The sequence below is a fragment of the Scylla paramamosain genome, unplaced genomic scaffold (genome assembly GCF_035594125.1).
Source record: "Scylla paramamosain isolate STU-SP2022 unplaced genomic scaffold, ASM3559412v1 Contig65, whole genome shotgun sequence".
Lineage (NCBI taxonomy): Eukaryota > Metazoa > Arthropoda > Malacostraca > Decapoda > Portunidae > Scylla > Scylla paramamosain.
In genome coordinates this window covers 142,267-168,051 of record NW_026973730.1, presented here as the reverse complement: position 1 = coordinate 168,051, position 25,785 = coordinate 142,267, and the positions used below count along the sequence as shown (strand labels likewise).

The following is a 25,785-nucleotide window of genomic DNA, read 5'->3' as shown; positions in this document are numbered from 1 at the left end:
GGACACTAGACTGAGGTATAAGTCTTTAAAGAGGGTAACTCAAGCAATTTTGGGCAAAACTATCACTTTCTGTGATACTCCATTTTTGGAGATCATGATGTGTGTGCACTGCCTTGGTGCAATATTCTAACTCAGGCAAGAGGTTTTAAGCCCTTTAATGTGGATGGCAACACAAGGATGGGAGTGAGACTGTGAAGTGTGAAGTGTGAAGTGTGAAGGCAAGGATGGTGTACCGTGTGGAAATGACGTGAAGAATGACTGAGAATGCAAGGAATGCAAGAAAAGGCATGAAGTCTGGATGTGTGAATGTGCAAGGATAGGGCATTGGGAAATTTGAGGATGTGTGTAAGGAACTGAATGAATGGCATTTCAACATAGAATGACCGAGACACACTTGAAAGATGATGTGAAATTGGATGGTAGTAAGTATGTGATGATTGGAAAGGGACAGAAAGTTCAAGATAGGGTAGGAGGAGGAGTAACCTTTTTTTTTTTTTGTATAGGAAGGAAAAGAACTTCAGAATAGAAAAGTTAGATATAGGAAACTGTGCCATGAGTGAGGAAATTTTAGCAGCAAAGGTAGAGTGCACAGGTGAGCATGGGAAGTGTGAAATACTGGTGGTGATTGTGGTGTGCATGACAGTTGAGGGGGAGAGAGCAGCAAGAGAGAACAGCAGGAAGTATGGAATATTGAGGAAGATCATAAGAAAGTGAAAGGAGAGAGTAATGATTATGGGAGACATGAATACACACGTAGGTATTTTAGGTGAGCGGATGCATGAGAATGGTGAGAGATGCTTGATGAGTTTGTGAATGACATGGATGTGGAAGGAAGGAAGTGGAAAAGTGAGACAGAGTAGCGAAACTTGTGGGACTGAGTGAATAGAAGAATAAAGTGGAACAAAAGAATATTCAGAGTGGTAAAAAGAGAAAGAGGCCCCAATGTATGAAAAGTGGTATAAAGGAAGCCTGGGTGATGATTTCTTCCGAGCTAGGGCACAGTGTATGTGTGTGAATGCAAGGTGTTAAAGATGGTCTGAGTTCTGCAGCAAAGTATACCGGATGTGTGACATTGGAGAGGATGAGACGGTGGAGCATATGGTGCTGGAGTGTGTGAAGTATGCCAGAGACAGAAATGAGATGATGCAAGTGGTGCAGAGGGAGCTGGGGAAGGTCAGAGTGAAGACAGGAAAGGAATGGATTGGATGGTGTTGCTGCTGGGGATGTGTGGGGAGACGAATGAAAGGATGATTGAGGCAGTGAAGGAGTTCCTGGAAAAGATGTGCTGTATTAAATATAGGAATTAGTGGTGTGAAGGATGGTGTCTGTTTTCTGTTTGCCGTTTTTCTTTCTTTTTTTTTCCCTACAGGAATTGCCGATACTCCTGGACCAGGAGCAGTCCCGAGCCATCTGTAACATTAAAATGAAGATCAAGATCATCGAGATCAAAATCAAGATCATGGCTGTCTTGCTCCGTTCGTCTTTCATCCAAGCATCGCTGCCAGTTTCTAGGTTTGTCATGTTTACTTTTCTTACTTTTGTTTTTATATTGTGTTGAGTTTGGTTATTTTTTTGTAATAGGTCCATTCCCCCATCCTTCCTTCCTTCCTTCCTTCCTTCCCCCAAATTCCGTAAGCAAGCTTGGGGACCTGGTGGGAAAGCGGGGTTTTAGGGTAGGGGAAGCCAAATTAGGCCAAATTTGTACATTCATGAAAAGTTTAAGGACAAAACGCTATGTTTCAAAAACTGGGAAGACCTCTAGTCTAACCTAACTTACCTTCTCTAACTGGGGTGCTTCGCCTTGCCAGTTACGTCAGGCTAGGCTAGGTTAGATTAGCCTGGTTAGGTTAGATTGGTTTAGTTTAGATTAATTTCATTGGGTCAGAGAAGCTGGTGATTTGTGACTGCTGACTGGCGGCCACGGGCGAGCCCTCGAGGGGAGGGGGGGTACATTGCGAGTGAATGTTACTGCTGCTATTTATGAAGATGGAACTATTTTCTTTCTGGTGGACTTCAGTCTGTTTTGTATTAATCTACTTTTTGTTTTTATTGCAAAATCATTAGTCTTTGAAGGGATGGGGCATCAGGGGTAAAAAAATAAAAAAATCTAATGATTTGCTGGAAAAGCATGCAGAGTAATTCAAAATAGGCCAAAAACTACCAGAAAAAAAATAGATAACACCATGGTTTAGAAGCTACAGGACATTTTGATATGAATGTGGTACAAGTGGTAAGTGGGGGGAGTGAGGGGAGGAGAGGGTAGCAGTGGTGGGTGTTGGCATCATCATGAGGATGTTACTTGATTACACAACAAGGTTTTCATAAAATAAAGATATAACTGAATTCAATAATGCAGTGTCTTGTTATGGCAAATAATAACTAAAATATAACGAATGTCACAGCGACCGCCTGGATGTTGCAGGACGTTGCGGCCACTTGCCACTGATGTGCATGCATATTTAAATGTCCTGTAACTTCTGAACCATGGCTTTAAAAACATTTCACCATAGAATATTCCCAATTAAAAATGACTTGATCTTTCATTTCTTAGAATATATGACTTTCCTCCCAGGACACTACATGTATATATATTTTTATTGGACTGACAAAGAAGAGCATTATTTTTTTTTTATTTGGTTCTCCAGGTTAGCGGCACAACCAGCATGCCCGACTCGACCACTTTGCCGAAAGCCACCAGAAGATTGTGTGAGCATGGTGGTGGTGATGCCAGACCTGCTGCCACTGTCAAGAATGGTGAAACTGAAGAAAAATCAATTAAATCTCAGAATCTGGAAACCCAGATAGAAGACCATAAGCCACTTCAGGGGACAGAGGGAAAGAAGACTGGAGAGTCTGACTCACATGTCTTAAAACATGAGTCCAGTGTAAAAGAGAAAGCTGCTGCAGAGAAACAAGACAAGAAGACATCTAGCCACAAGAAACTACATGATCTTTCATCTTTGGCTAGTGTGAGAACACATATGTTTACATAGATATTGTGGTGATTTACCTTTCAGAACTGACATTAAAGCCTCTTGTTGATTTTGATTAGATTGAATACATTGCATTTATTCATCTCTTTATCTGCCATCTACTGCCTAGCATCCTCAGGGAATGGCCTAAGGAGGTGGTCATGATGAGAAAATTTCCATTTCTATGAATCCAAACATTTATTTCCTTGCCTGCTCACTCACTCTTCTTATCCTTGCACTACTTTTGCATGCACTCCTTTACCTCCTTCCATCTTCCAAGTGGCTTCCATCTCCTACTGTGAGCTTAGAATTTTACTTATGTATATATATACCTCTCTTCTAAAACTTAAATAGTGCCTTATCTTTTTTATTTGGCCAGATTACTTTGGTGCATTTTTTCATTCATTCCACCACTCCATAGTTCGCTCAATTTGCATAAGATTTCATGCTGCATCATTCAAAAAAGGTTTTTTATTCTCCTCTCAGATGGGTAATTTCTACATCATCCACTTGTGGTTGCTGCACCATCTTCTACATCTGAATCTGTTATTATAAGTCAATGAGAGTACTATTCCTGAAGTCCTGCTTACAGTAAATTCTGCTAATAGATTTTGCTTGATAAGTTCCACTTTGCATTATGTGGTAATTAGTACATAATAAATACTATACATGCCAGTGCTGGATGGCATTGATAACCTAGTCTCTTGTTATGTTTTTATAATATTCACAAATATAAATATGTATGTTCATGTTTTATTAGTATTGTAGAATGATGGGTGCACCAGGTGGTCATTTTAAATAGTACAAATATCTTTGTATCATATTGAAAGTCCCCTAATCTCCAGACTGACCCCATATTCCTGTGGAGCCTCAAGTGCAGCCGTCACGTCCCAAAGCTCGGAAGAAGACCAAAACTGCAGGAAAAGGCAAATTATCCCCGGTATCAGAGCCTGGCCTTGGTGAGGACTGTACTTGTACCCTCATTACTGTAGGTTTCTTATTACCTAATTGTCATTCATATTGTTAATTTTTGGATGCTGCAATAGTTAACATCTATTTTTAGTCAATGTCTGTTTATGACACAAAACTGGTACAAGTTTAGGTCTTAGTTTAGGTCTAGACACTTAAACATGTGACATTTAAAAAACATGGTGATAAGTAGTGGGTGGTGTTTAGAGACATGTACATTATTCTTTCACCATGGTACAGGTGTGATGTTTATTATAGTTTGTTTTAGCTATTAGTTTTATTAATAGGTTGCTGCCTTACATTTGTTGACAGAAGTAAACAAATAAAAACTACTGTCTACAAGTAAGATGCAGTGGATGCTGTGCTTACAAACAAAGAAGTGTTAACATGCTGTACTAGTTCTAAGGAACTTTGAGCTTTCTTGTTTGAAATCATAAAATTGTAGGCTGTAATATAAGATTTGATTAGAACCACATGTTGTAGTGGTGTTCTGCTATTCTTTTAGTAATAATGAAATCTGGGCTCAATTTTTCAGAACCTGAGCTTGTTTTAGCAACCAAAGAAGTGGCTAAAAGTCTTGGTGGGGATGTGAAGGAAACTGAGTCTGAGCTTCTGTCCACCTTGTGCCTCCACTCTTCAGAGACTACCACTGGCACTGCCCCATCTCTCAGGTGAGTGTTGATGCCTCTTGGCTACATTGATGCCATGATATCTGTTTGTCATTGGATTGATACCATTGCAGTACAGTTTAGTTTCTTTTAGGGCCCAAGGAACTGCTGCAATGCTTGTCTTCTTTTGTTGTGCAGGATTTCATGTTAATGTTCCTGATGCCTTTGTTATGGTAGTAGTAGATTAAAGAAGATAATGTATGAAAATTTTTCTTGTCATTTTGGTGTTTATTTATTATGGAGACTGGTATGCCCAGTTTTGTGCAGTGACATTATTTTTGTTGTTATGCAATTTCTATCCTTTTTAGTTTTATATCATGTGAGTAAGATAACCCCAAATTTCTGTAGTTGCATTCTTAATTAAGCTTGTACCAGTTAGTTAAGATGATACCCATATCAAACTATAAGTGGTATAAGTGAATAATTGCTGGATCTTTCCTGGCAATTCTGTTTCTTGCCTTTATATCTGATCATCTCATTATCATCATCTTCAGTCTCAGCTTAGTAGAGATTGAAGATATAGAATCTTAAACATTCTTCATCTACTTTCAGTTAACGAACCATTGTCTACATTTCTTACACAGATACATATACTACTGAATCTTTTCCTTTGTGCATTATTGTTGTCTTATTTGTGAGGTAGAGAGTGGCAACAGTGTCAAACCATCAGACAGCGACTCTTGTTTTGGAAAAATTATCCTGCCTGCTGAAGCTTTTTGATTCTGACCTACATTTTGGCTGAATGGAGTTATATTCTGGTAGACCAGACTTATAAATGAGCTATTATAGTACTGGTGTTCAGCCAAGAATTGATGTAACCTAAAGACAGCTCTGATGCATGTGTCTCTTTACACTATTTCACTGCAGTGTTAGTGTTCCAACAAACTTAACTCATGATACACTCCAACCCATTAAGACAGATCACTGTAAGTAACAATTTGGAAAAGATAAATTATGCAAATTCATGTTTGGCAAATTTTGTGCAGTTTTTTTACTCATTCTTGTACTTTTAGATTTTGTAGTCAACACTATTGTATTCAGTGAATTTCTTCAGTGTATGTACTTATTGCAGAGTACCTTTTTTGATAAAAATACATTTGTGGCAGTTCTTTTATCCTATCTGGTAAATTTCCTTGCCCCACTGACATTAGTGGCTATGCATAATTTCTCTTGTTGCAGTGAAATTGTTTGTGGGCATGAAGGTGGAGAGAAAGCCACAATCAGGGATGGAGGAAGTGCCACGTCACCTTCCTTCTGGTACCGAGGTCAGGCAAGGGTACCACGTTGACCCGAAAGACCAGCCCCGAGCCCGCAAGCCCTACACTCAGCCTCGGGATTCATCTGTGCCCAGGTTTGTTGAGAGAGGTGTACATTAATGCTATGTGAATTAAGATGGTCTCTTTATGCTCCTTTCTTTTGATGATTTCAGTACATGCTGTATTTCATGACTTGATCCACTGAAAAGGATGCTCATAATTAGTCTGTGTCCTAAGGGAATACCTCATATCTCCCATAAAAAAAAAGTTTGTGGTCTTTTGACTTGAAGTTTTGGATTAAGTTTTTAATGATTATCCTTATTTTGTTTCCAAGGAGCAAGGAAACATGGACCTTCTCTGTGTCTTTACTGAAACATTACTGGTGCAAGGTTTTGGTGGGCCTGTTCCATGTAGCTGCCTTGTGCTGCCCAACATGTTGTACGTCATACATTTTAGATAAACTACTGTTATTTTCCAAGTCACAGTATTTTCTCTACACCACACTCTATGTGCAGGACTCATGTTGATCTCTTTGGAGGTCAACCTTTGGGGATATTTAAGAAAAGGGAAGAAGATACCCATGGACCTGCTGCTCCAATATCAGTGTTGCCCACATGGGAGAGATTGTACCTACATGAGCTGGAGCAGAGTATGCAGCATCCTCCTAGTAATGCCTTTGTGGAGATGATACAGTGGACTTAGCAAGGCAAGCTGTGGACCTTCCCCATTGATAATGAAGCAGGTATAGTTATCTCAACACTAACTACCTTAAGTAAAGTATATAGTTATACAAATTATTCAAGAAAATGTTCTTTTAATTAGTGTGTCATTTGGCAGTTTTCTGTTGTTGTATTTTTTTGTTCATATTAACAGCCAAACATAAATAATTTCTCAATGCCTTCTCCTTCCATCTCAGCAGGTTTGGTGGAGGAAATGAAAGTGGGATTCCATGAGCATGTCTTCCTTGAGAGACACTTGGAAGGATGGTGCCCAAAATGTGGCCCCATCAGACACTTCATGGAGCTGGTTTGCACTGGACTCTCAAAGAATCCTCATCTAACTGTGGAGCAAAAACAAGCTCATATTGAATGGTACAAGAACTACTTCAACCAAAAAGAGAATTTGCTTAAAGAGTTGGGAGCTATAGAGGTTTCATAATTACAATTGGACAATGCTGAGTATTTCAAGGCAAGTTGCCATTCATGTTTCTCTTGTAGAATTTTATTATTGTAAATTTCAGGTTTTATGCACAATGGATGCATGCAGTATTTGCTGGTGGATTAGATACACCTCCACATCACACCCATATTTTATAAGGAGATTTTGAAAAAGAGAAAATGTATTGTGTTTTGAGAGGGGGAGGGGGGGAATTCATCATCTGACACAAATGATTGCTTTGCCACAACCGAACCAAGTCTTTGATAAATAGTGTTCAGCGGACTACTTCTGAACACAGATCACCCCATATCCCCTTAACCATATTTCACTACCTCTTCTGTGTTCTGTATTAGATGCAGGGTATTTTTTATTTATTTTTTTTCCCATCTAATCCACTAGAAAATACAGCAGATGCCTGAAGACCTTGTAAATAATCAGAATATTTGATATATTGTTGTTTTCATTTCCCTACCATTCCTTGCCCTTTTCTTTCTTTAATCACCTTTTATAGGCCTTTGCAGCACATAGAGGATGACTCTTAATAAAAACAGAGTAAAACAATTAATTAACAAGATTGCTTATAACAAGATAAAGAAATTAAGTTAAACCCAAGTAATACTTACTCCCAATAATAGACAAATTCTTGGTTTGGGCTAGTAGTGTCGGAAATAGATTGATAGAGATATGCAGGGATGAAAGGAGAGACAATTGACACATGGTCCTCACACTAAGCTGGTAATTATTATATGCTGTTGACACATTGATTGGTCGCTGACTGGTAACAGAACAAGTTCTGAGCTCTTTCTGTAGGGGAACGGCTGGCTGGGTGACCAGCAGATGACTGTAGGTGAATAGGTGAATGACACACGCACACACACACACACACACACACACACACACATCAAAGGCATATTTTTTGAGCCAGGTACTTACCTTGACTATGAAACTGTCATCAGTAAAACAAATCACATTGTTTCCACCTATTGAAACTAAGCACAGGTTTATATCTTCATAGGAGTTCAGAATCAGTCTTGGTGAAATTTAAGGATGGCTTTGTTATTGGATGTTATTGGATGTTAAGGATGGCTTTGTTATATATATATATATATATATATATATATATATATATATATATATATATATATATATATATATATATATATATATATATATATATATATATATATATGTAAGGCAGATGAGTGTAGATGAACAGCTCAGTGTGACATGTCATTAACATTCTTGTAGTTATGCATGTTTGATACTGATCAAATAATTTTTTTGAATTGTTTCCCCAAAAATATGGTGCCTCTTACAAGATACAGCATCTTGAAAGGCGTGGATAGAAGAGTTAGGTAGCCTGATGGTAAGAGAGGACAAGGTTTGTGAAAGGGAATATTAATTAAATTAGATAAAAAATTTTGAAATTTTGCTGAATGCAAAGAGATGATAAGTGGAGGTGGCTGTGGCAAGGTGCTTCAGCAAGTAAACATGAGGAAAGAAGAGGAAGTGATGAAAACTATTCTTAGTTTTCAAGAACTGGAAAACAGTGAAAATGGATGGAACTAGTGTTGAGGCATTAGACTATGAAAGAAAAATTATTATTGAATGGATGTTCAAGATGTGGAATATCAAATTACCATGAAAGATATTATTATCATTATTACTATTATTACCATTATTATCATTATTATTATTATTATTATTATTATTATTATTATTATTATTATTATTATTATTATTACTGGTAGAAATAGTAGTAGTAGTAGTGGAAGTAGTAATACTAGCAACAGTAGTAGTGTTATCTTTGTTGTAGTTACTATCATTATTAACATTCTCTCTCTCTCTCTCTCTCTCTCTCTCTCTCTCTCTCTCTCTCTCTCTCTCTCTCTCTCTCTCTCTCTCTCTCTCTCTCTCTCTGGACCCAACATCATTTCTCCTTTTCCTCTTTGTGCTTACCACGTCTACCTCTCTCCCCCACAGCCTCCTCAGACAGCGGAGATCTTGCGTGAAAGTTGCTTAAGTGTTGGGGATGTAAGAGTGAAGTGGTGGTGGTGCTGGTGGTGGTAGTGATAATGAGAGTAGTTACGGTGAGGGGATAGCAGTAGTGACAGTGGTTGCAGTGATGACGTAAAAGTATTCACATCAGCCATCTATGTTCATTAACAAGAAAGGAGATAGAAAGATGGAGAGATACTCGTTGTTTTCAAACAGACCACTAGTACATCAGTGGAATGTGCTGGGAGATACAAGTAATGGTGTGCACAGACCATTCATATAAATCTAAAGAAAAACTAATAATTTGATGATAAAAGATGGGCTACTACGAACACATTGGCGTCACAATGCAAATAGATAAATACATTCACTGTACATAGTACTGCTATGTTCAATGTAAAAGTAACAGCAGCAACAGGCGTGGTAGTAGTAGTCGCGGAAATGCATGGCTGTCATGGAATAGGTTGGGATAATTATCGGTCATATGTTGATAAAAGTCAATGATTTACCCAGATTTCATCTGATGAAATATTGCAAAGTCATTGCTAAAGGTAAAGCAACACATGCAAGGAGTAACGATGTGTTGCACCACGTACTCCAAGGAAACCATCGAAAATAATTTACAGAATCTTGCATCATTTTATCAGGTTTACTTGAACTAAATACTGAAAAGTCAAACATAATAATACACCTTTAATGCCAATAAGAGAGAGAGAGAGAGAGAGAGAGAGAGAGAGAGAGAGAGAGAGAGAGAGAGAGAGAGAGAGAGAGAGAGAGATTCTCTTTCACTACTATTCCCACAACCACCACCGTCACCTCTTCCTCCTCCTGATTTCCACATTCATGACAGCAACTGTTCTCGTGATTTTATTTAGTCACATTTTTCTTTCCTTCGCACACTCACTTTCAAAACCGCGTCATATTCCACTTTCCCAAATTGAGACTCCTCGCCTGCCCACCTGCCTCGGTGACTGATGCGGGAAACGTGCAATTTACTTAATCCAAGCCAATCCGAACCAGCTTGTTTTTGGCCAAGTGACTCCAACTTCCTAGAATTTGCTATATTTTTGTTCCCCGTGTGTGTGTGTGTGTGTGTGTGTGTGTGTGTATTTATCTATCTATCTAATGTATCTATCTATCAGTTTAGTTCCTTCGTAGTAAGAAGTCTTCAGGTTACATTTTTTGCCCACATACAACACCCAGGAATATGGATGGCTGTGGCTTTTGTGCGAGGTGGATATATTCATACTTGGAAGGTTACGTCCCAGACAACCGAAGGTGCGAACAAGATTACATAATGCGTATTGAAGTCTCAAGTTTTACATTCGCTGATGTCCAGGTTTGTCGTTCGCCTTGTAGTAGTACATATATTCTCCTCGTGTTTACAGCATTCACCTCAGTTCAGCTCAGTCCAGCCCTTGCTTACTCATGCTTTTGTTTATGATTACCACCTTTCGCTTTTTCAAATTCGCACTGCTTTTTCCGTCTCAAGTACATGAAATAAAAAAGAAACAATGAAAGAAGAAAAAGAAGAAAAATAGCCCCACTGTCCGCCGGCCATCTCATTACCTACTAGAAAGGAGTTGCTTGAATAAAATTATTATGACATTAATGGTTACCGCAGAAAACAGTTGGTGAGGAAGGCAGCTAGCCCGGCATGATGTGAATAACTAAGTAAACATATATATATATATATATATATATATATATATATATATATATATATATATATATATATATATATATATATATATATAGAGAGAGAGAGAGAGAGAGAGAGAGAGAGAGAGAGAGAGAGAGAGAGAGAGAGAGAGAGAGAGAGAGAGAGAGAGAGAGAGAGAGAGAGAGAGCAGTGATATCTTGCAAATTCTTATAGGAAACTGACGTATTTTAGTTTATGAATTTGACAAAGCGTAGCTCAGAGTGTATAAAATGTCCTCACTGATAGCTCGTAGCTATTCTCGTAGTGATTATCATCTTTTCGTTATGTAGAAAGTGTTTTGTATCTGTTTTGTGTTTAGAAAGTTGGAAGGGCGGAGTAAGAGCTAAAATGTATGAAGCAAAGACTTTTAGTGCTGCGAATGATACTTGTCAACACCTTATTACATTTCTGATTATTATTCTCGGCAAGGGGAGAAACATAGGGGGTGGGGGAGTCGAGGAGGAGGAGGAGGATCTATAAGAATAGTGTTAAGAATTGCAGGGAGGAGTCTAGAGGGAGCACCTGGAGTTCTAAAGGAGCTAAAGAAGCATGATGGTCTACCTGGTCGCTGGCGGCAGTCAGTCGTGTGCCAGCCGTGACTGGAAGTGGAGTGCGTGTTTACTGGTGCGTTCTTCTCTCTCTCTCTCTCTCTCTCTCTCTCTCTCTCTCTCGTGTTATATTATAATAGTGCATTTCCATAATTTTACGTATATTTGATTTTGTTTATGATGCAAATTAACTTCGGTATTCTAAGTTCTTGCCACTTGTCAGCTTGTGGCAGTTTCCTTCATTCTGTGTCTGTGTGTCATTGCATGCTGACGCTTCGCATGGTGACTTTCCAGTAGTCAATGTCACTGAAGTTGTTGTTTCCGCTTCCTCCTGAGTGCAGCTGTGTTTCTGTGTTTTCAAGTCGGGCAGTGTTTGGCGAGCCTTCCACCTCCCCCGTCTTCGTTGTTGGCGCTTCCACTCAGGTAACCTCTATTGTCACTTTGATCTTTGCTTTTGTTCTCAGTTGTATTTGCAAATTCGTCTGAGTTTTTTTGAACTTGTTAATTTACAGCACTGGGTTTTCGAGATGAGTTTAAAGATTAGTGTCAGGTACATTTAAAAAGGAAAATAAGTGTAAGAATTATAACTTTACCACACATAATGTTAACCACCAGAAATAAACAGTAGACCTAGTAACTTAAAAAAAAAAAGTGGCTCATACGCAAAGGATTATTGGATATGAAAGAAAAAAAAAATTAGTGTACGCCCTAGAAAAAAAAGTTATATGAAGACGAATAATATTGTGCGTTTGTTTCAGGATAGGAAGAAGTTTAAGCATGCGGAATTAGTCATGTAGAAAGTAACTTGAGTTAGTGCAGCGTGCTCCTATAGCTGAGATCCCAAAGTTAATGCTTGCGTTGATAATATGCCTGCTCTTGGTGAACGTGAATCTGATCTGGTCATGGTATCATTATGACAGCGGTACTCAATGTCATCCTTGTGTGAACGTCTAGTCCAGACTTTTCTAACATACAAATCACCACAACACATTGCAAAAATGTATTATCTTCTGCTTAACGAATTGAAAACTGCTCTTTGTATGACACCTTGATGACTCTCTCTCTCTCTCTCTCTCTCTCTCTCTCTCTCTCTCTCTCTCCATGAGGTATCGTTGACTTGATCAAGATGAAATTTTCGCTATTCCTTCAATATCTGGGGCAGTAGTACAATAACCTCAGGTTGTCTCCTGTCTTTTCAAGACGTGTGGATAGATTCACCAGAACGTCTTTCTTATTTACTGAACTTGTACAAACATAGAATTCCCGTGACAAAATGTACTTAATTACACTTCGGTGACACTATATACATACATGCATACATACATACATATATATATATATATATATATATATATATATATATATATATATATATATATATATATATATATATATATATATATATATATATATATATATATATATATATATATATATATATATATATATATATATATATATATATATATATATATATATATAAAGCAATGAACTATCCACATGTTCTTAGAATCCAAGCCTGGTAATATCTTTCGACGTGTGAAAAAAATAAAAAATAAAAAATAGAATAGCATTAAAAGTTTTAGCTGAGATGCATTTTGAAGAAAAGGTGTATATTTTGTTTGGTACCAGTTATGCATATAAGATATTGAATAAATAAATAATTATTACTGATCATAATTCGAATTAATAGAGGTAGACCCCCACCTGCGGGCTGGTGCTCGCTTTGTGTATTATATGTATATTCATGTATATTTTGTGCTATATGTATATATTTAAAAATGTACTATAATGCTCAATAAAGCTTTAATAATAATAAGTAGAGGTAGACGTCGTGGTGATGCGAGCAGCAGCATCCATGTCACAACCAGCGTCACGCGCTTCATGAGTCATCCTATGACGTGCGACACTACCATCTGCGGGCTACTTTTGCCTGGTGAGGCTGACGTTCACTTTACTGTCCGCCTTACTATCAACCTTCCTCTTCATTATCAATGATTATTATTGCTAATATATCTCAACCAATGCAAGACAACTCTAATTTCCAGTTCAGTTTTGCTAGTTCAATCACACTTGTAGAAGCTTATGCTTTAGTGAATGTGTTCATTTGTGATGAGATAGGGTTGAGAGCTTGAATATATATATATATATATATATATACTCGTATATATATATATATATATATATATATATATATATATATATATATATATATATATATATATATATATATATATATAGACTTCCAAGTTTAGATTACAGTATGAGATCCAGAACAATCATAAGTAGAGTGCAGTAATACCAAGGCAGCTTGCCACCTTGACGGGAACAAGGGAAGACTCGTGTAGCGAACCTTTTCCCTCCTTAGCGTCGTCCGCCTGCTGCTGTTTCCTACCAGCTGCTCTCGTCCTCTTGCTTTCTCGCCATGACCCCATTGACCCTCCCTCGGGCCTCCTCCCCATCAGGAACTAACATTTGAAGAAAGATTACGAGTATTTATCCCTCCTAACCTATCATTTTTAGTCAGCAGTCAGTCAGTCAGTCAGTCAAATAGCCATTCAGTGAATGCGTGAGTTTGTGGATATTAATTCATTCCCTTAGCAAGTATTTTTCATTCATTCATTCAGTCAGACAGACAATAAACCATCACTCACTCGCTCACTCAAACACCCAGTCACTCAATTTTCCTGCTCATCTGTGTTCTCTTCTGTTTTTCACCACATTTCATCTCTTCCCTCCTCCCTCATACCCTCTTACCCTCTCACCACCCCCTCATGCCCTCAGGTACTGTGTGAGAGGGTGGAGGGGACCCTGAATACAGAAGAGGTACTCACTGGTCTCAGGATAAACTCCCCCACAGGCATCCCAGAGTGTGGAGCTGATGCCCTTCGGTCCACCCTATGCTCCACCAGCTTCAGGAGTCAGTGTGGCATAGATAGATGTGGATGACTGTGGTGTCTTGTCTTGTGTGGAGTTACAAGGTTGGTGTATGGATGGGTAAGTGAAGTAGAGATAAGATTTTAATTAGTGGTTTTGTAAGGTTAGGTAGGAGTGCTGTTCGTCTTCATCAATGGCTGACGTGTTGTGTGCTGACTGAATGAGGCTGAAAATTGTGTTTTTGTTTTGGTATATGTAGGAGATAAGATTTTAATTAGTGGTTTGTAAGATTGGGTAGGAGTGCTTCTTGTCTCCATAAAGGGCTGACGTGTTGTGTGCTGGCTGAATGAGGCTGAAAATTGTGTTTTTGTTTTGGTATATTTAGGAGATAAGATTTTAGGTTAGTGGTTTTGTAAGGTTGGGTAGGAGTGCTGTTCGTCTTCATCAAGGGCTGACGTGTTGTGTGTTGAGTGAGTGAGGGTGAAAATTGTGTTTTTGTTTTGGTATATGTAGGAGATAAGATTTTAATTAGTGGTTTTGTAAGGTTAGGTAGGAGTGCTTCTCATCTCCATCAAGGGCTAAGGTGTTGTGTGCTGAGTGAGTATTTAAATATATTTGTAGGAGATAATATTTTAGTGGTTCTCTTCCCCAACAAGGGTTAACGCATTGAAAGGTTGTTGTGGGTGACAGTAACAGTGAAAGTTGTGTGCCTTGTCTTGGTACATGTAAGAGATAAGCTATAATAAGTGTATTTGTAAGGTTAAGACAGTAGTGCTTCTCTTCCCCAACAAAGGTTAAGGTGTTGAAAGAGTGTTGTGAGTGTGAGGTGAGTGTGAAAGCTGTGTGCCTTGCCTTGCTATGCGTTTGTATATTTCTCATAGCACTTCCCTGCCAGACCACTTGTGTGTGTGTGTGTGTGTGTGTGTGTGTGTTTGTGTGTGTGTGTGTTATATATAAAATGTAAATAAATAACTACATTTCTCGACTGATGGGAGAAACACACTTTTAAAAGGCTCTATTTGAAGTGGCACAGATTTTTAAGGATGTTTTTTATTGTTTTAGCGACAAATTAACAACATTCCCACATTACTGTCAGGAGAAACACTCACGAAAACCTCTTCTAATCATCTTTGTGGCCTTTGGAATCAGTCGTGAAAGAGAGAGAGAGAGAGAGAGAGAGAGAGAGAGTGTCAGCTAAACCAATTCAACTTGATATGAGAGAAAATCTAATTATCTTCCATTCCCACAGAACCGTCACCCCAAACAATGAGTGGTGGAGGGTGCGTTCTGCGTTGACAGCCAGCATGAGCGGTGACAGGAGGTGTGTGAGGCGCATGACAGCTTTAGTGACAAGTTCATGCAGGCAGTGGTGCAATATTATTCCCTCAACACACTCATTCACTTTGAGGGCTTGGAAACCACAGTGCCTTCAGATTTGTGGAGAAGTGTGTGTGTGTGTGTGTGTGTGTGTGTTTTTGATAGTTATATTAGTTGTTTAAATCATGCTGGGCTAATATCTATCTCTCTATCAATGTGTGTGTGTGTGTGTGTGTGTGTGTGTGTTGACCTATTGCACGAGACAGGGGAAGAGGGAAGAGGAGGAGAGGAGATGTGCTTGGGAGATGAAAATGTATGTGTGTATGTGGGTATGAATATTTTCCCTATCATACACAAAAACACCCTTGAAATCCTATATATAATTTGCCATAGAACACACTTACTCTCTCCCATGTGCCCACTCCCTCTCTCCCACCCTCTCACCTCCCACACACCTGTACACCCCGTCCTGCAGCCTCAAGGCACTCACCCCTTCTTTTCCAGCCATGGGTGCCTTGCCTCCTCGCACCACCACCACAAGCACCACCACTCCTGCCATCACCTACAAGGGGGAGACTGTGATGTGGCTGCAGGTGGATAGGTGAGGCATTGTTCTGGTGTTGGTGTGTGGTGTTGCATTACCTTGAAGTCCACAGGCCTTCCACATCCTTCCCACTGGTCTGCTTGTCCTGTCCTCCTCCACACAGCATCCACAGGCCTTCCACAGCCTTCCCACTGGTCTCCTTGTCCTGTCCTCCTCCACACAGCATCCACAGGGCTTCCACAGCCTTCCCACTGGTCTCCTTGTCCTGTCCTCCTCCACACAGCATCCACAGGGCTTCCACAGCCTTCCCACTGGTCTGCTTGTCCTGTCCTCCTCCACACAGCATCCACAGGCCTTCCACAGCCTTCCCACTGGTCTGCTTGTCCTGTCCTCCTCCACACACCATCCACAGGCCTAACCTAACCAACCTAACCTAACCTAACCTAACTTAACCTAACCTAACCTTACACCCACAGGTTCGGAGGCCTCCAGAGAGCTGCCCAGAGTGAAGCTTGTGGTATAGAGGGACAGCTGCTGATTATCAAGCTTATGGAGTGACTGGAAGAAAGTGGGAGGAGCCTGGAGGGAGTGGTGGAGGTACAGTACTTGGAGAAAATCCCTTCACTATGACGACTGGGTGTCTGCTGTACAGGCCACCAACCAATGGTGAGGGAGGGAGACTGGCTAATGGTGGATGAGAGAGAGAGAGAGAGAGAGAGAGAGAGAGAGAGAGAGAGAGAGAGAGAGAGAGAGAGAGAGAGAGAGAGAGAGAGTCTTGATAAATAATATTGGGCACAGGCTTCACCACTGGGTCGACTGTGAGGGCTGCGTTCTTCTGCTAGGGAAGTATTGGCTGGTTGGTGGCCGCGGCTGTTCACACACTCACTCTTGCTGTGGCTGGCATGCTGTTCTGTCCTCTCTTGTTCCAGGAATTGCTGTCTGAGGTGTGTGTGTGTGTGTGTTTGTGTATGTGTGTGTGTGCGTAGAAGCCACCATCATGAACCACAGCAGGTGATAATGACGTTTCCTGCTCTCATCGTCATCGGGGCTAGCCAGACCAACCTGGGGCTGTACTCTGGGGTGACGCTGTGTGCCTCAGGTGGGTCTGGAGGGGCTGGGATAGTTGGTAACAATTAAAAAGGACTAGTATACACACAAACCATTACAAACACTATGTAATGCTGGTATACACACACAAACAGACAATTAAGACAGGTATACACTTAGAGACATATACAAACACTTGCTATTGGTTGTATATTCTTAGAAACACACACACGCTTACTAAGTCTGGTATACACACACAAACTTGTATACAAACACTGGGATACACTTAGAGACCCATCCATACACTTGCTAAATCTGATATACACACATAAACTCATAAGAGATGCTGGTATATGCTCAGAAATCTATACACATTAAGTAAGGTTAGTATACACAACAAGGAGTGGTCTTGCGATCATGTGCATTGTGTGTTTTTCATTATTATTATTACTATTATTATTATTATTATTATTAGTAGTAGTAGTAGTAGTAATAGTAATATTGTATCACGGTATTTTATAATAGAGCCTCAACTTATACTAGTCTTGCCTGAAAATCTCTCGTTTTCTATCATTCTCCCATCCTGCAGGCCTGAGCCCAGACCGAGACCCAGAGACGTAAACAAACGCAGTCAGACTTGATATACGGGTGAATTTGTTGCTTTTTAGAGCGGCAGTGGATCTGTACATGCGTGAGGTGGCGAGGGGCGTGGCCAGGGGGCGGCTAGCAGCGTGTGCCACCAGGGAAAAGTGTATGAACATAAAAAAAGGCGCCTGTCAAGAAAGGTGAGGCCGGCTGCAGCTTTTTATTTTCATTTATTTGTTTCCATCAGGTTAGGTTTATATTAATTCAGTTAGGTTAAGTCTCTCTCTCTCTCTCTCTCTCTCTCTCTCTCTCTCTCTCTCTCTCTCTCTCTCTCTCTCTCTCTCTCTCTCTCTCTCTCTCTCTCTCTCTCTCTCTCTCATTAAAATTAACTTAACCCATTCTGTCACATGTTAATATATATATTTTTTCTCTCTCTCTCTCTCTCTCTCTCTCTCTCTCTCTCTCTCTCTCTCTCTCTCTCTCTCTCTCTCTCTCTCTCTCTCTCTCTCTCTCTCTCTCTCATTAAAATTAACTTAACCCATTCTGTCACATGTTAATATATATTTCTCTCTCTCTCTCTCTCTCTCTCTCTCTCTCTCTCTCTCTCTCTCTCTCTCTCTCTCTCTCTCTCTCTCTCTCTCTCTCTCTCTCTCTCTCTCTCTCTCTCTCTCTCTCTCTCTCTCTCTCTCTCTCTCTCTCTCTCTCTCTCTCATTAAAATTAACTTAATAATAACCCCTTCTGTCCCATGTTAATATTCTCTCTCTCTCTCTCTCTCTCTCTCTCTCTCTCTCTCTCTCTCTCTCTCTCTCTCTCTCTCTCTCTCTCTCTCTCTCTCTCTCTGATGCAGGCACAGATGCAGGGTGGTGAGGCAGTGTTCATCCCAGGGGCACACCACACAGGGTCAGCAACACAGGTGGTGATGGAGAGGCACCTGTGGGACGCCCAGGGGAACACCAAACACGACCTTGACAGACAGAAGAGTGAGTGTTGCCTTGAGAAAACTAGAATGATAGAGAGACATGAATATACAAAACTGTGTGTGTGTGTGTGTGTGTGTGTGTGTGTGTGTGTGTAATTTTTCTATGCAGTCAAAATAGTTACCCAGTGTTCTGTTTTCTTGGGCAGTAGACTGTGTACAACTAACTTACATATTTAAAAGACAAATTTTCCTTTTTTTGCAGGTTTATTGGTGAAGTGTGAAAGAGGAGGAAGGAACAATGATATTTGACCAGCTGTGGCATCTGGGGGGTTCACTTGACTGGGACAGCTGGGACATGGATGCAGCGAGAGACTGGCCTGTGTGTCTGTCTGTACATCCGTAAGCATACCTGTCCTCGTAACCTCTAACACACACACACACGCGCGCACAAACAAGAAACTTCACCAAAACACTTTTCCTCGCAGTGACGGAAGCATTTGTCTGTCTGTACGATGCTGGGCTGGTGTACCGCAAGGAGGCTCTCGTCAACTGGTGCTGCAGCCTTCAGTCGGCCATCTTGGACATTGAAGTGGACCGCCTGCACCTGACAGGACCCACGGAGCTGGCAGTCCCGGGGTACAGCAAACCGGTCAGCTTCGGAAAGATGTGGGACTTCCCTTACAGACTGGCAGACTCAGGTAGGTGGTGAAGGGGTAACTAAACAGGTGTACTGACTTAATTAGGTAATAGAGGAGGGACTTCACTTCCTCCAAGACTATTTGCAAAGGCCACAGAGATACCTAGCTGGGTTCTCAAGATTAAGAATGTAGAAATGTTGTTAATCTATCAGTAGAACCATTAAAACATTCTTGAAAACCCGTATTATTTCATCACGAGTATTTTTCAAGGCCACAGAGATACCTAGCTGGGTTCTCAAGAGTGTTTCTCCTGTTAATAATATAGAAATGTTGTCAATCTGTCACTAAAACTTTAAAAACATTCTTAAAAACCTGTGTAGCTTCATCTAGAGTCCTTTTGAAATAGTGGTGCTGAGGCCCCAGTGGTGAGCAGATGGTGATGCTGTTGACGATAGTGGCATATTGAGTATTATAATTAACCACAAACACTTGGTTACTTTCATGTCTACACAGGTTCGTTCGGTGCAAGGAGTCGGCACAGGAGGCGTCCGAGGCTGTGCAGAGCGGCTGTCTGAACCTGGTGCCACAGCTGCACAGGAGGGCTTGGCATAGCTGGCTGGACAACATCACAGACTGGTGTGTCTCCCGGCAGCTCTGGTGGGGCCGCAGAATGCCAGTGTACCACATCACTGCAGCAGATGGCGAGGAGGTATGGGTGGCGGCTGCTCGGAGGAGGATGCAAGGCGGAAGGCTGTGGAGAAGGAAGGTGTGTGTGTGTGTGTGTGTTTACCTAGTGTTAGTGTGGATGGTCTGATATATGGGAGAAATTTTACTTTTTTATTGTTTTTCCTTCAGTTGATGTACTTTGTGTTGTATCTCCTAGTGTGTTCCTATTATCAGTATTACATTGGGGTAAAGCTGTACCAAATTGTTGTTTTTCTGTACAGTTGAGATGCAGTCCTTGTCTGTATCACCTTTATTAACCTACTCTGGGTTCCCTTCTATATTTCTGTGAGGGAAAACTGCATTATTTTATATCATTCAAGTGTGTGTGTGTGTGTGTGTGTTTGTGTCTGTCTGTCTGTCTGATTTTATTCTAATTGGATGACCTGACTTGACCTGAATATAAGGAGGAGGAGGAGGAGGAGGTAGAAGAAGAAAAGAAGAGGAGGAAGAGGATGATAAAGAGAAAGTGTGTGTGTGTGTGTGTGTGTGTGTGCGCAAACCCTCATTAAAATAATAAACTTCATGTAGCAATAGATGAATAAAAGTCTTGACGGTTACGTTAATAATCGCAACTTTCCGTCTTCACCCTGTCCTCCTCCCCAGGCACACCCTTGACCTCCATGTCCACCCAGCAGGAGGAAGATCTGGACACCTGCTTCTCCTCTGCTCCCTCCCTTTGCCTCGCTGGGGTGGCCGGGTCAGGGGAGGGGAGAGACCATGCCTGACCTTGCTCGCTTCTAGGCAACGACCTTGAAGACGGGTCACGGCATCCTCTTCTGGGTGGCTCAGGTGGTCATGCCGGGACTCAACTTGACGGGGAGGCTTTCCTTTGAGGTGAGGTCATCTGGGTCTTGGTCTCCTGGTCATGTCCTTTGTTATTAATCTTGTTTTTGTTCCTTTGTCTTATGTATTATCACAAACTCCGGTAACCAATTGTAGGCGTGTAATTAGTCCATATATTCATTGGTATATAACTAAAATATCTGTTAATACTGTAAACTCTAGCATTACTAATCGTTTGATAAAAAGATGCAGATATCAGAAGGCTAATAATGTTTATAGATGGTGATAGACTGAAAGAATTGACTGCCTGCTTGTTACCTGTCCTTTCTCTTATGTAACGTGATATTAATTGTTACCAGTATTGCCTGTGTTATATCACCTGTGTTATATGACCCTCCCTCCCCAGACTGTGCTGCTGCATGGCCTCCTGGGTGATGGTGGCGGCCACAAGACGTCCAAGTCCTGGGGCAGTGTGATAGACCCCCTGGATGTCGTCAGTGGGGCGTCCCTGGAGGTGTGTGACTTGCTGGTGCTGTGTGTCCTGTACTGGTGTTCATTGGGTGTGGTGACCAGTACCTTGACAGCAGGTGATACATGAATATTTGTTAAAGCCTCTTACCAAGTGTATTTTTTTGAAGGAATGATGTAAAGAGAGAGAGAGAGAGATTTTTGAAGGAGCGCTAGAGAGAGAGAGAATTTTTGAAGGAGCTAAAGAGAGAGAGAGAATTTTTGAAGGAGCACTAAAGAGAGAGAGAGAGAGAGAGAGATTTTTAGATATGATGTCAAAAATTGTGTTTATAATTCTGTTTTCTCTCTTTTTTCCTTCTTTTCATCTCTTCTCTTTTCTTCCTTTTCCTCTTCTCTACTTCAATTTTCCTTTTCATCTGTGTTCTCTGTTTTTCACCACATTTCATCCCTTCCCTCCTCCCTCACACCCTCTTACCCTCTCACCACCGCCTCATGCCCTCAGGTACTGTGCGAGAGGGTGGAGGGGACCCTGAACGCGGAAGAGGTACTCGCTGGTCTCGTATGAAGTCCCCCACAGGCATCCCAGAGTGTGGAGCTGATGCCCTTTGGTCCACCCTGTGCTCCACCAACTTCAGGAGTCAGTGTGGCATAGATAGATGTGGATGACTGTGGTGTCTTGTCTTGTGTGGAGTTACAAGGTTGGTGTATGGATGGGTAAATGAAGTAGAGATAAGATTTTAATTAGTGGTTTTGTAAGGTTGGGTAGGAGTGCTGTTCGTCTTCATCAAGGGCTAAGGTGTTGTGTGCTGACTGAATGAGGCTGAAAATTATGTGTTTTCGTTTTGGTATATGTAGGAGATAAGATTTTAATTAGTGGTTTTGTAAGGTTGGGTAGGAGTGCTTCTCGTCTTCATAAAGGGCTAAGGTGTTGTGTGCTGAGTGAATGAGGGTGAAAATTGTGTGTTTTGGTATATGTAGGAGATAAGATTTTAATTAGTGGTTTTGTAAGGTTAGGTAGGAGTGCTTCTCGTCTCCATCAAGGGCTAAGGTGTTGTGTGTTGAGTGAGTGTTTAAATATATTTGTAGGAGATGATATTTTAGTGGTTCTCTTTCCCAACAAGGATTAACGCATTGAAAGATTGTTGTGGGTGACAGTAACGGTGAAAGTTGTGTGCCTTGTCTTGGTACATGTAAGAGATAAGCTTATAATAAGTGTATTTGTAAGGTTAAGGCAGCAGTGCTTCTCTTCCCCAACAAAGGTTAAGGTGTTGAAAGAGTGTTGTGAGTGAGTGTGAGGTGAGTGTGAAAGTTGTGTGCCTTGTCTTGGTACATGTAAGAGATAAGCTATAATAAGTGTATTTGTAAGGTTAAGGCAGTAGTGCTTCTCTTCCCCAACAAAGGTTAAGGTGTTGAAAGAGTGTTGTGAGTGTGAAGTGAGTGTGAAAGCTGTGTGCCTTGCCTTGCTATGCGTTTGTATATTTCTCGTAGCACTTCCTTGCCAGACCACCTGTGTTTGTGTGTGTGTGTGTGTGTGTGTGTGTGTGTTATATATAAAATGTAAAATAAATAACTACATTTCTCGACTGATGGGAGAAACACACTTTTAAAAGGCTCTATTCGAAGTGCCACAGGTTTTTAAGGATGTTTTTATGGTTTTAGTGACAAATTAACAACATTCCTACATTACTGTCAGGAGAAACACTCACAAAAACCTCTGCTAATCATCTTTGTGGCCTTTGAAATCAATCATGAGAGAGAGAGAGAGAGAGAGAGAGAGCTAAACCAATTCAATTTGATATGAGAGAAAATCTAATTATCTTCCATTCCCACAGAACCGTCACCCCAAACAATGAGTGGTGGAGGGTGCGTTTCGCGTTGACAGCCAGCATGAGCGGTGACAGGAGGTGTGTGAGACGCATGACAGCTTTAGTGACAAGTTCATGCAGGCAGTGGTGCAATATTATTCCCTCAGCACACTCATTCACTTTGAGGGCTTGGAAACCACAGTGCCTTCAGATTTGTGGAGAAGTGTGTGTGTGTGTGTGTGTGTGTGTGTGTGTGTTTTTGATAGTTATATTAGTTGTTTAAATCATGCTGGGCTAATATCTATCCCTCTATCAATGTGCGTGTGTGTGTGTGTGTGTGTGTGTGTGTGTGTGTGTGTGTGTGTGTGTGTGTGTGTGTGTTTACCTATTGCACGAGACAGGGAAAGAGGGAAGAGGAGGAGAGGAGAGAGTGCTTGGGAGATGAAAATGTATGTGTGTATGTGTGTATGAATATTTTCCCTATCATACACAAAAACACCCTTGAAATCCTATATATAATTTACCATAGAACACACTTACTCTCTCCCACGTGCCCACTCCCTCTCTCCCACCCTCTCACCTCCCACACACCTGTATACCCCGTCCTGCAGCCTCAAGGCACTCACCCCTTCTTTTCCAGCCATGGGTGCCTTGCCTCCTCGCACCACCACCACAAGCACCGCCACTACTGCCATCACCTACAAGGGGGAGACTGTGATGTGGCTGCAGGTGGATAGGTGAGGCATTGTTCTGGTGTTGGTGTGTGGTGTTGCATTACCTTGAAGTCCACAGGCCTTCCACAGCCTTCCCACTGGGTCTGCTTGTCCTGTCCTCCTCCACACAGCATCCACAGGCCTTCCACAGCCTTCTCACTGGTCTCCTTGTCCTGTCCTCCTCCACACAGCATCCACAGGGCTTCCACAGCCTTCCCACTGGTCTGCTTGTCCTGTCCTCCTCCACACAGCATCCACAGGCCTCCACAGCTTCCCACTGGTCTGCTTGTCCTGTCCTCCTCCACACAGCATCCACAGGCCCTTCCACAGCCTTCCCACTGGTCTGCTTGTCCTGTCCTCCTCCACACACCATCCACAGGCCTAACCTAACCAACCTAACCTAACCTAACCTAACCCTAACTTAACCTAACTTAACCTAACCTAACCTTACACCCACAGGTTCGGAGGCCTCCAGAGAGCTGCCCAGAGTGAAGCTTGTGGTATAGAGGGACAGCTGCTGATTATCAAGCTTATGGAGTGACTGGAAGAAAGTGGGAGGAGCCTGGAGGGAGTGGTGGAGGTACAGTACTTGGAGAAAATCCCTCCACCATGATGACTGGGTGTCTGCTGTACAGACCACTGACCAATGGTGAGAGAGGGAGAGAGACTGGCTAATGGTGGATGAGAGAGAGAGAGAGAGAGAGAGAGAGAGAGAGAGAGAGAGAGAGAGAGAGTCTTGATAAATAATATTGGGCACAGGCTTCACCACTGGGTCGACTGTGAGGGCTGCGTTCTTCTGCTAGGGAAGTATTGGCTGGTTGGTGGCCGCGGCTGTTCACACACTCACTCTTGCTGTGGCTGGCATGCTGTTCTGTCCTCTCTTGTTGCAGGAATTGCTGTCTGAGGTGTGTGTGTGTATGTGTGTGTGTGTGTAGAAGCCACCATCATCAACCACAGCAGGTGATAATGATGGTTCCTGCTTTCATCGTCATCGGGGCTAGCCAGACCAACTTGGGGCTGTACTCTGGGGTGACGCTGTATGCCTCAGGTGTATCTGGAGGGCTGAGATAGTGAGAAGGTAACAATTAAAAAGGACTAGTGTACACTTAAACCATTACAAACACTATATAATGCTGGTATACACACACAAACACTGGTATACACATAGAGACATATACAAACACTTGCTATGGTTTGTATACTCTTAGAAACACACATAAACTCTTAATAAGTCTGGTATACACACAAACTTGTATACAAACACTAGTATATATTTAGAGACACATCCAAATCTTTGCTAAGTCTGATATAAACACACAAACTCATAAGAGATGCTGGTATATGCTCGGAAATCTATACACACATTAGGTAAGACTATTACGTATACACAAATCTATACATATATTAGGAATTTATTGAATGATTGAGATGATTAGTACTCTCTCTCTCTCTCTCTCTCTCTCTCTCTCTCTCTCTCTCTCTCTCTCTCTCTCTCCTCTCTCTCTCTCTCTCTCTCTCTTCTCTTTCTCTTTCTCTTTCTCTTCTCTTTCTCATATCCTTTGTCTATCTCAAATTTTCTCTTTTAATCTCTCCCTCTCTGTCTGTCTGTCTCCTCTGTCTGTCTGTCTGTCTGTCCCACACTTCAATACACCCTTCCTGTCTTCATACACCTTAGTACACCCTTCCTGTCTGTCCCTGGACCTTAATACACCCTGTATCACCCTTGCATCTCATTAAACTATCCCTATTTGTCCATCTCAATAAACCCTGTCTAATTTCCCTGTCCGGCTGTTTGTCTCATCTTATTACACCCTGTCTCTCCCTGCTTCTTGTTGCACCCTTCCTTTCCCCTACACCTCAATACTCCCTTCCCACCCTGTGTCATGTGTATATATTTAAGTATTTATATTCATTTGTGGCATTCTTCATGTGTTTGGGTCAGTTTTGGGTGTGTTTGGGTGTGTTTTGGGGTGTTTTGTGGTGTTTTGGTCAGTTTTGGGTGTGTTTTGGGGTGTTTTGGGGTGTTTTGGGTGTGTTTTGGTCAGTTTTGGGTGTGTTTTGGGGTGTATTGGGTGTGTTTTGGTCTGTTTT

At 41.4% G+C, this 25,785-nt stretch overlaps 2 protein-coding genes across 7 annotated transcripts in view; both read left to right on the top strand.

Annotated features, from left to right (window-relative positions):
- The window catches only part of LOC135098458 (uncharacterized), a 73,916-nt gene extending 48,864 nt beyond the window's left edge, over window positions 1-25,052 (top strand). For 2 of the 6 annotated variants that reach the window (XM_064000842.1, XM_064000841.1), the window contains 6 exons: window positions 17,725-17,841; window positions 18,490-18,622; window positions 18,824-18,960; window positions 19,047-19,259; window positions 23,622-23,718; window positions 24,154-25,052. In XM_064000842.1, the coding sequence (XP_063856912.1) occupies window positions 18,921-18,960; window positions 19,047-19,259; window positions 23,622-23,718; window positions 24,154-24,235 (432 nt within the window). In that variant the 5' untranslated portion in view covers window positions 17,725-17,841; window positions 18,490-18,622; window positions 18,824-18,920 and the 3' untranslated portion in view covers window positions 24,236-25,052. The other 4 variants (XR_010267015.1, XM_064000845.1, XM_064000843.1 and 1 more) reach the window with 4 other exon arrangements.
- Window positions 267-7,472, top strand: LOC135098457 (uncharacterized). Its single transcript, XM_064000839.1, has 7 exons — window positions 267-1,512; window positions 2,646-2,969; window positions 3,818-3,931; window positions 4,477-4,612; window positions 5,789-5,960; window positions 6,381-6,607; window positions 6,782-7,472. Exons 2-4 carry the CDS (start codon window positions 2,664-2,666, stop codon window positions 4,492-4,494), a joined length of 438 nt encoding a protein of 145 aa, XP_063856909.1. The 5' UTR covers window positions 267-1,512; window positions 2,646-2,663; the 3' UTR covers window positions 4,495-4,612; window positions 5,789-5,960; window positions 6,381-6,607; window positions 6,782-7,472.
- Window positions 25,053-25,785: the final 733 nt, after the last annotated feature.